Below are 10,315 nucleotides of genomic sequence, written 5' to 3'. Positions count from 1 at the left end.
CCTGGGTTATCAAGGAGGAGCTCACATGGACCAGGCAGGACAGCTCTCCAGAGTACATAGAGCCTGACAACGTGCGCCATATTGGTAAGTCCCCGCCAGCATCTTTGTGCAGGACTGGCCAGCTTTGTCTGGGATGCCTGACACCCTGGAGCCTTTGTTCACAATCGCACAACAGGTTGATGTGGAGAAATTCACTCCTCTCTGCCCCTAAGGCTTTTTTCAGCCCACCAGTGGATAAGAACACTGCATTTTTTTTTGGCTAGCAGTTCTTCTCTACCAGGCTACCTCCATCCTCATGAACATCCTCTGCCTCATCATCAGAGGGCATACATACATTTCCAGGGAGCAGTGCAGGGTGAGGGAGAGGAATCCCTTGGGAACCTGGCTGAAGTCCCAGATATAGGCTAGAAAATGCTGGGCCTTGTCAAGGTTCCTGCCCTCCTGGAGCGGACATTCTAAGGTGCCCCACCCATCATGTAAGAATACACACACGCAACTAGAGCACAGCAAGGGAATCAACACTCAGGTGGGTGGAGTGAGGAGGCCCTTCTAGAACATGTGCAGACTTGGAAATGGTTTCACCATCTTTGCTTTGGGAGGGGAGGGAAGGAGGGGAGGTGACATCACTGATTCAGGCAGAGGTGATGGGCCATTGAGACAGGCAGGTAACTCTCACGCAGTATTTCCTGAGAGGCAGAGAGGGTCAGCATGAATGGATGAGGGTGTGGGAAGTCAAGGGCAATACCAAGGATTTAGTAACAGGCCTCGCTTTCCTTATTCATAAAGCAATGGTGTGAACCAGAATATCGAGAGCACTGAGTGAGCAAGTGCAGGTCAAAGACTTGGCAAGGCTTGTGGCCCAGGGAGTGCTAAAGAGGTGGTCTCTCATCTGCAAGTTGGAGTATATCTATCCACATCATCCTTGAATGTGGGGTCCTCTGAGTCTCTCTCTCTCTCTTTGGTGTCATCTCCTCAGAAAAGTATTTCCTGGTTGCCCCACTCCTACCAGCGACAACCAGAGCCTAGAAACCTTCCTCAGAGCCCTAACATTGCTGGTCATCACTGTGTCTGCTGAAGGAAGCCCACAATGGTAGTGACCTACCATTTGTATCTCAACGTGCCTGTCATCACCTTTATCTTCAAGTTCAAAGTTCCCTGGTCAGGTTCTCACCAGAAACTCATGCCTCTCCCCCTCCCTACTCACACCTGTGCCATAGTCAGGTTCAGGTCAGGGTGGAGAATTCCCAGGCAGCCCAGATAAGTATACTGTATAGCTCAGGATTTGTTGGAGCAAGGTTTGTTCCTTCTAAATCCTCCTTCACTTAGTGTGAAAAGCTTGCGTAGGCCTGATATGTGGGCCTGAGTGTAGAGCCAGAACTATTCTAGAAAATTAGGCTGGTTGGCTATTTATACAGCTCTCTCTTGTTTTGTTTTTTGAGACAGGGTCTATTTAGTCCTGGCTAGCCTGGAACTTGATATGTAGATCAGACTAGCTTTGAAATCCTTCTCCTTCTGCCTCCCAAGTGCTTGAAGGTGTGTTTCACCATACCAAGTTTATATACTACACAATTCTTATGTTAACCCTAGATTTTCTTTTAATGTGTATGTGTGAAGTGATTCATATTTCTGTGTGTGCGCACAGGTCCCACATACACTGGGAATCAGAGGACAAGATCCAGTTGTCAGTCTTAGTCTTTCATTTTGTTTGAGAACGGTTATCTTTCTTTTTCTTGCCCCGCCCCCCCCTTCCATACACCAGTCTAGCTAGCTTCAGGGAATCTCCATTCTCCACCTCCCATCTAGCCTCGGGAACATTGGGATTATAGACTGTGCTTTATGTGGGCTCTAGGTGTACAAATATAGGCCCTTGCTTTTGCTGAGCAAGAGCTTTATCCCCAGCCAACTCTCCAGCTGACCTCTATGTTTTATGGTGGTCCGCAGCTGTAGGGTGTGGTGTTGCGGGGGTGTGTGTAGTGAGAAGAGGAACAACAAGCTTGTTATATCCAAACCACCATGCGAGGAGAAAAGTTTTATTTAGAATTCTAGTGAAGAGTACAGCTATGCCCCGCCGAAAATAGAAGGCAGGCAATATTTAAACACACCTATAACATTATGCTCACGGAGGTGCCTTCACTTCCATGAAAGAAAATCCTAACAGACAATGGACAAGAGGAAGTAGTATTCGGGCTTGGGCTCCCCTGAGCCTCAAGCGTCAGGCTGTTGGCATCCTTTTGGCAGTGCCCGTGGCCCGCCACAAGTCATTCAAATTCCGCATAAAGCGCGCGCCACACAGTCTCACCAACCATGCTCTGACGTTGTAGGACGCGAATCTTATTCGTGGTATCCACAGCTCGGATCACCTTACTGTACAAAGGCTGGGAGCGGAAGGCAGGAGGTTCTCCGTGTGGCTGCCAAGTCCCTGGGCTGGGGTCGATGGCACCCTACTTCTGTCACGTCAGCAGCGCCGGCCAATCAACAATTGGAGCCAGACCGGCGCGGCGCACAACGGGCCAAGCTATGAGCGTAAAGTAGGACTACATCTCCCACAATGCTAAGGGAGACGTAGCTTTGCGTCACGTTAGCGCCTGCCCCCTTTGAGATTTAGACCAATCACAGCCGCGTATCAGGTGGGTGCAAGGAACTGCGGGATGTGTAGTCCATGCTCAGTGGGACTGCAGCCCCCAGTGTTCCGCGCGCGTCAGGGAGGAGCAGTGCGGCGGCGCGGGCGGCCGTCGGGGCTGGGCGGCGGCGGCGGCGGCTAAGAGGGCCCGGCTTGTGGGAACCAAGGTGGGAGCCGGCCTCGGCGCGCGGTTACCATGTCCGCGCCGTCGGAGGAGGAGGAGTATGCGCGTCTGGTGATGGAGGCGCAGCCGGAGTGGCTGCGCGCCGAGGTGAAGCGGCTGTCCCACGAGCTGGCCGAGACCACGCGTGAGAAGATCCAGGCGGCCGAATATGGGCTGGCGGTGCTGGAGGAGAAGCACCAGCTCAAACTGCAGTTCGAGGAGCTCGAGGTGGACTATGAGGCCATCCGCAGCGAGATGGAGCAGCTCAAAGAGGTGAGTGGCAGGCTGCGACCCCGCCTCGGGCGCTAAGGTCACCCTGCCCAGTGGTGGGAGGTACCAGGGGTGGGGCAGGAGACCTAGAGTTGCGGTCCAGGGCAGTGGCGGTGAGTGGCCGTGCTCGGCCCCGCGCCCGGTTGTTGGAGACCAGACTCCCTGCAGCCCCACTCACCCGCTAGTTTTCTCTGCAGGCCTTGTTGGCCCTTTCGTTGAGGACTGATGTCCTGCTATGGTTATTGCTGCCTAAGGTGTGTCTGTGTAGGTGGGTGGCGGGGAGCAGAGGATGCCCTTACAGCTGAGGCTGTCTGTGCAAGTGACCCCTGGGAAAGGCTGGACCTGGGGATGGTTGACCACAGTTTATCACCTTCAAGCAAATCCCCTTCCCCCCTTTTGGAGCAGCTGCTTTCTGTGCTGTTCATCTGGTTTCATGACTGCCTGAGGCTGGGAAGAGATGGATACGGGGCTGAGTGAGTCGCAGCTCCTGGTTGCCTATAGCCCCTGACAGGCCGGCTTTCCCGGTATCCACCGCATCTGTGTGACTTAGCTCTGGCTCAACTAGCTGCTTTTTCCCCATCTCCTTAATGGGGTTCCCACTCCTGGGATGCATGGCTTCCATCGACTGCTTCCTGCCTTGCTCTGCCTCCTTGGCCCTGCCTGTCACCATGGAGTCTGTGTTCCTTCTGACAGAAGCTTGGTGCTTTCTGTCATCCCACTGTAGGGGGACAGGTTAGACCCTCCAGCTGGCCAAGAGCTTGGGGAGGGGCAGTAGAAGGGACCTGGGTAAGCTTTCTAGGATGATTTAAGTGTAAGTGACACTCCTATCCTTCCTGACTCCCCAGCCTTGTTCTGGAGACTGTGGGGGAAATGCTTTATGGGAGGACACACCTGAGTTTGGACCAACCCCTTCTTATTGCTTATGATGGGTGAGCTTTGGGTGAGCCATGGTAAGCTCTCCTCACACCTTAGCTTCCAGCTCTGCAAAGTAGGAATTCAGCGTCACCAACCCAGAAGTATTGCTTTTAGTGTTCTATATTTGGAAAGGCCTGGTATGGGGCCATACAGGTAGCTTGTTGGATTATCTAAGCAGTTTCCCTTCCCTGTCAGACTCAGCTGTGCTCCAGGTTATTAATCATGGGCTCTTCTTTTAATACTTCTGCTCTCAGCCAGCATTGGGTAGGTGCCTGAACTCTTCATTCAGAGCCTCTCCCTTTTCTGGGGGAATGAATCCTTAAAGGCTGGGTGAATCTCTGAAGTGGCTGCTGCTTCTTGTGGGTAGGAATTGAATCTTCGTGCAGAATCTCAAATCTGTTGCCTGTCAGAGGACATCAGTAACTTTGATGATCATGGTAACGTCAATAACTTTCCCAAGCCTGGCTCCATTGGCAGAGGGTTGACCAAAGGAGTGGATTGGGCAACCCCCCCAGAGGGGGAGGGGCAGGTAAAGTGATGTGATAGATGAAGGTCGGGACTGTGAAAATATGGAGTGGGTGTGTCCTCTTCCCAAATCTAGTCTCTGTCAGGGCTCCCCTCCCCCCATTAGTCCTCCAGGCAGGTAGCAACTGTTAATTATAGTGCCACTCCCTTTGCACATACAGATAGGTTGCCTTCCCACTTCCTGTGGAATGCCTGTGAACCTCTCCTGGGAAGCCCACTATCCTCTTCTGAATTAACAGGTTTCCTGCACAGTACCATGTGCACAGTACCATGTGCACAGTACCATGTGCAGTGAAAACAGGCTGTTGGTGACCTGGCCGGTCCCCAATTCAGTGACTTCTATTGGTCATCCTCTTGCAATTATTATTATGGGCAGAATCATTTTATGACACAGTGAAGAACAATGGCATACATATAGCCTTGTCATTATCTGGAGGGAAACCTCGTAGGGCACGAGAAAGAGGGTGTGATCTATTCTCTAGGTGCCCTTTAGGTATCTGCTTAGCCTAATGACATCCCCACACTGGCTGTATAGGCTTGGGCAGACTGCTCCACTCCCCTTTGTAAGGTGGGATAAGGTTTCTTCCAGAAGTTTCTAGTAGAGTTTGGAGGAATGCATCAGCTTCAGAGAGTGCTGCCAACAGTTTATGCCAATTTGCCTCTTGTTGGCATTGTGTCTATTCCTCACACCCATGCTGGAACAGGCTCTTGTGGGAAGTTTTCTACCACAGAGCAGTGAACTGTCTAAGTTGTTTGTTCCTTTAAATGTGGTAGACTTAGTTACTAACAATTTAAATTATGCTGTAGTTGAGTTGTTTGTATTCTTGCTCAAATTTAATTATGCAAGTCTTTGAGGTGAGGAAGCCATCTGACCTGGGTGAAAGGGTTTATGACCAGATCTAAGGAGAGGCTGCAGTAGGTGAGCCAGCCGACTCAGTGTTGACCCCGCTGTCTTTATTTCTGGGTGAATGGCTGTGTCTTGCTGACACTATGGCCCGGGTGTTGACTGACGCTATGAGTAGAGAGGATGTCCCATGGCCTGTTTTGCTGATATTTTGTGTCTGACTCAGTAAGGGCCACATCTGTCCCAAGTCATTCTGTGCCTCTTCTCCTTATCCAGCATGGTGGACTTTTGCCAGCCTGCTCATGGTACTGAGTGGTCATGAAGCAGCTTGCTGTGTCCTTTGCTGAAGCTTTGGGTATATAGGTGTGTTGGGCTGGCGAGCAGGGCAGTTACCGTAGGAGACTGGGCTGAGTTCAGCTTCCCCATCTCTGTCATGAGAGATTCCCAGAAGCAGTTTCCCTTCACCTGGGCTTGGTCCAAGAACAGACCTGGGCACACCCTCATTGCTGTCCCCTGTCACTTCTGGTGGTGCTGAGCCGTGTACATCACCATGTCCATGTGGGTGGAATCCAGCGTCAGGCTGGGCACAGACCCTGGCACCTGTAATGCTTTGTCAGCCTACCTCCACGTCATTTAGGCCTCCAGCTCCTCACTGTAGTGCTTGGAGCACCTCCCTGTGCCTGTCCTTCTCTGCTGACTACGCCCTGTGTGTCATGCCTTGTGGGGCCACTCTGTGTCTCCCCTCTTCCTGGAAGGAAGTCCCACTCACTTCTCAAGTGTAGACACTTTCTGGCAGGTCCTTTGACTCTGGGCTTGCCTGAGCTGCTGTCTTCAACCCTTGCATCACTTGAGGAGGCAGGGGTGATGAAGGGGTGCAGAGAGTGCACCTCAGGGTACACAGATTGGTGCCCTACCAACGTGAGGCCCAGCTTCCTGGACTGTTTGCTTCCAGAGAGGAGAAAGTCCTGGTCTAATTTTAAATGAGTTGGGGTTTCCCTGATCCTCTGACATCCTCACACTGTCCTTTTATCCATTTCTGAGCAGATAAATCTTGGGGGGAGGCATGGGAGCCACAATGTGTGTTTTGTGGGTTCATGTGGGGTGTCAGTAATGGACTATATGAAGGTGGTCCACTTGAGGATCTTACAGATCCTCGAGGCAGTTGCAAGGCAGCTGTAGGCATCTGGACAGTGGCCTTGTGGTCCGCCTTCTGTTGGCTGACCCTCCTTCTTCTGGGACTGCCTTTCTAACTGTCAAATGGTGGACATGAAGGAATTTGATAATCACCTTCTACTTTTAATAATGTGTTTAACTGCCATATCAGACCCTGGGGGTGTTCTGAGGGGCATGGCAATCAGATACCTATACCTGGCAGAGAATCTGCCCCAGGCATGTGAATGGCTGCTCCAGGCCAGCTCTGCCAGCATGCGGAGGCGTGGCCTTGGCCACCTTCCACTGGACACAGGACTGGCACAGCTGTGATGGAGCGAGCCTGTCTTCAGAGATGCCAAGCATACTTTGAGGCTTAGCAGGTGGAGGCAGGGGGAGGCCCAAGCCCAGTGCTGGGAGCTTATCACTCTCAGGGGAGCCAGCAGGCCTCAGAGAAGTCAGGCATTGCCTGAGCAAGAGAAGAGCTGATTGTATGTGCTGCCCATCTCTGTGATGTCAGAGGAGTGTTTTGGGACCCTGTCTGGGCTCTCAGGAATTGTGTGGCCTTCAATGAGCCACTCTTATGTCTAGGCCTTGGTGGCTTAATAATGGTGCCTCTCACAACAGTCTGGCGTACTAAGACAACTTGGATGGTCATTGTCCTTCCCTTAGGTCTGAGCAGCCACCATCAGCAAGAGCCCTGGCCCAGGTTCATGTGGGAATCCTGTGGGTCTACTCAGGGACCCGGGCCTTTATTTGCCAGTGGAGAGCAGATTTGTTCTTGCCAGTTGAGGCAGCACCCCCTCTAGTTGGGCCTTCTTTTTCATATGTGGACCGGATGACAGGTAAAGATTTCTTTACCAGTCATGTTGTGATGACAGTGTGTGACTCACGACAACGAAAGGTCACATAGGTGAGGGTTGGGCTCCAGGCCCCTCTGGTTCAGTATTCCAAGTGACGCAGAGAAGAGTAGGGTGGCCGTTCTCTCCCCTGCAGACCAAGCCTGGAGGTGGACAGAGGTGGATGGAGGCAGAGGGCCAAGGCTGAGGCCAGGCCCCTCAGCTTCCCTAAAGCCGGTGGCCACCCTGTGCAGATGGATGGTGGAGCTGAAGAGAGCAGGAGTGGAGAGCCTCTTCACTGTTTAGAAATCACCATTTAAAATTGTATGTTTTAGGAGCTTCAGAACATAGAACAGAGTTACCAGATCTGTTGTAGAACCTGTGCAGTGAGGAGAAGTGGGAACACTGGGTGTCTTGCTTGTGGGTTCCTCTTCTTTTCCCATGAGTATGTGTCAGAAGCCGACACAGGGAAACCACGGGGCGGCTGCCACAGTTTTCAAAAAGTAGACGAGTTGTATGGCTTTTATATTTTGGTTTGGGTTGGGTTGGGTTTAGTTTTGGGAATCAAAGGCATTCACCACCACATCAGCCTGAAGAGTTGTAGTTTTAAGCAAAGCGGAAGTAGAGAGAAGGGTTCCATTGCCCCAGCCATGGTCCTAGCTGCGCCTGCAGTTTCTGACTGTGGCCAGTCTTGCTTCTGTGCCTTAGTTCATCTTGCTTTGTTACTTCAGTAGCAGTAGCTTTGTTGAGAAAACAAGGAGTATTTTCTTATAAAACAAGAGCTATTGAGTTCTCAAGCCTGAAACCTAACAATTTCTTAATGTTATCTGTTTGTCTGAGCAGCATTTCAATTTTCCCAGCTTGGCTCAAGTGAGATTTCTAGAGTTATTTGTGTGAAAGTGATTGATATGTGAGGAAAGATATGAAAATATTGGAAATTTTGCATTGCCTGTGTGTCATTTCATTCATAAAAAACACCAAAGGGGTTGGAAATGCTGCGACATTGGCAGAGTGCTTGGCAAGCTCGCACATAGCCTTGGGTTTGGGCCTCAGTGCTACGAAGACAGGGTGAGATGATGCACACCTGTCACCCCAGCTCTTGTGAAGTGGAGGCAGAAGGATCAGAAGGTCAAGATTATCTTCAGCCTCATGGTCAAGATCAAACTAAAGGACAGAGACCCTGTCTCAGCTAACACTAGTGAATCCAGAGTCCTGGGCGCAGCTGGTCCAAACCCCGAGAAAACCCATTTGCATGTCTGATTGGACATTTCCTATACCAAGTGAAAAGTCTGCTTCTCACCACCTCACAGAAGTCCCAGAGCTGCCAGCCCATGACACCACATCCACCCCTCAGCACCCTGTTAAAGCCAGGAGTCATGGGCCAGGATTTCTGTGTTTCTAACCATTGACTCTGTCAAACTGTGCTGCTTTTTTATCAATTAGAGTTTCAGACAGTACAGAGATTTGGTGTGGACATGCGCCCATGCGCATCTCATTCAAGTAGTACCTTAGTGTGATCCATGTGTTACATACAGTCCATGAAGTTACAGACAGCACCAGGGAGTTGTCATAAAGCCTGCACTTTGTCTCGGCCTTTGCTTTTACCTGGTGTCCTGCTTCTAACCCAGGGTCTCATCTGTGATACCACGTTACATTTGGTCAGCATATCTTCTCAGGCGCTTGAACTGTGACCTTTTCTCAGACATTCCTTATTTTTAGCAACTTTGACATTTTAAAGGAAGATAGGTCAGATGTTTGGTAGACCTCACTAATAGGGGCATTTGTTATTTGGAATTTTTTGAGTGGGTTTGCATGACAGGTTCAGAAGAGGGCAGCCATAGTCCTGTGTTCTCACAGACCGGGGTCCATGCTTTGGCATGGCTTTTGTTGACTGAAACTCATGGCTGAGAGGCAGGTGTGCAGTGCAGGAGATTGGTTTCTGATTGATTGGTGGCAAAACAGTTGTGTATGGCACTGGAAGGTATGACAATGATACTGTGCACTTGTCCAAGCCAAGTAATGTGAACAGTGGCTCGCCTCAGTCTCCACAGATTTCTCCACAGTAGCGTTGTTCCTTTCCCTGCCTCACTCACTGCTGTCTGGGAGGAACCAGGCAACGTGTTTGGGTGTTTCACAGAGTCTTGCCCTTTGTCTCCTCCTCGTTTAGTGTTTTATCAGAATAGACACATTGGGATTTTACTTCACTCACTGGGTTGTAATAATACTTAACTTGGCTCCTAAAACTTTTCCTAGCTTTGGCTCTCATGATTCCAGCAGAACTCTATTGTAGTGATTTTTGTTTGCTTGTTACTAAGCATTCTGTGTGTGTGTGTGTGTGTGTGTGTGTGTGTGTGTGTGTGTGTACTGTGTACGTGCACATATGTGTAGAGGCCAGACATAAGGCTGGGTGTCTTCTTCACCTAACCATGTTCCTCACCCTGTTTTTTGGAACAGGGTTGTCCACTGATTTGGCCAGGCTGGATGGCCAGCGAGGCCGGTCCCCACCGTTCTCCTGTCTTGCCTCCATGGTGCTGGGGTTGTAGATGCCTTGTACATATGTGCCTTTGATCTGAACTCACTTGAGCAGCAAGAACTTCACTGATGGAGCCATCTCCCCAGGCCCTTGTTCAATATTGTTTTAAGCTTTCTGATACTACAAGACATTCTATATTTAGTTCTGGAGCCAGCTATTTCTCCCTAGAAGCTCTAGTTGCTTTAGATGAGCGAGGTATTAGAAACAAAGATCTAGTTGCTCATTGTACCAAGGTATGGCTAATGCTAGGCCCTTTCAGCCACAGAGCGAGTAGTGTCTGCTAAGTCATATGCACACGTATCTGCAACCAGGAATTCGGTTACTTCACCATCACCACATGGCTCCTCACCACCTGCTCATCTGGAGCCTCCTACCCCAGCAGTGAGACCCTTGGCCCCCACCATCTGTCACACTGTCACTCACTGGTCCTAATTCACATGTGCAGGTGTCCAGACGG

At 50.7% G+C, this 10,315-nt stretch overlaps 1 protein-coding gene across 2 annotated transcripts in view; it reads left to right on the top strand.

The window, feature by feature from the left end:
* Positions 1-2,684: 2,684 nt before the first annotated feature.
* Bicd2 (BICD cargo adaptor 2) overlaps positions 2,685-10,315 on the top strand; it is a 43,496-nt gene continuing 35,865 nt past the window's right edge. The window contains exon 1 of one of the 2 annotated variants that reach the window (XM_052156835.1): positions 2,685-3,056. In XM_052156835.1, coding sequence (XP_052012795.1) covers positions 2,817-3,056 — 240 coding nt within the window. In that variant the 5' untranslated portion in view covers positions 2,685-2,816. The remainder of the gene's footprint in view (positions 3,057-10,315) is intronic. The other variant, XM_052156836.1, reaches the window with a different exon arrangement.

Source organism: Apodemus sylvaticus, chromosome 14, assembly GCF_947179515.1.
Source record: "Apodemus sylvaticus chromosome 14, mApoSyl1.1, whole genome shotgun sequence".
Lineage (NCBI taxonomy): Eukaryota > Metazoa > Chordata > Mammalia > Rodentia > Muridae > Apodemus > Apodemus sylvaticus.
The sequence above is the reverse complement of the archived record's forward strand: the minus strand, read 5'-3'. Positions and strand labels throughout refer to the sequence as shown.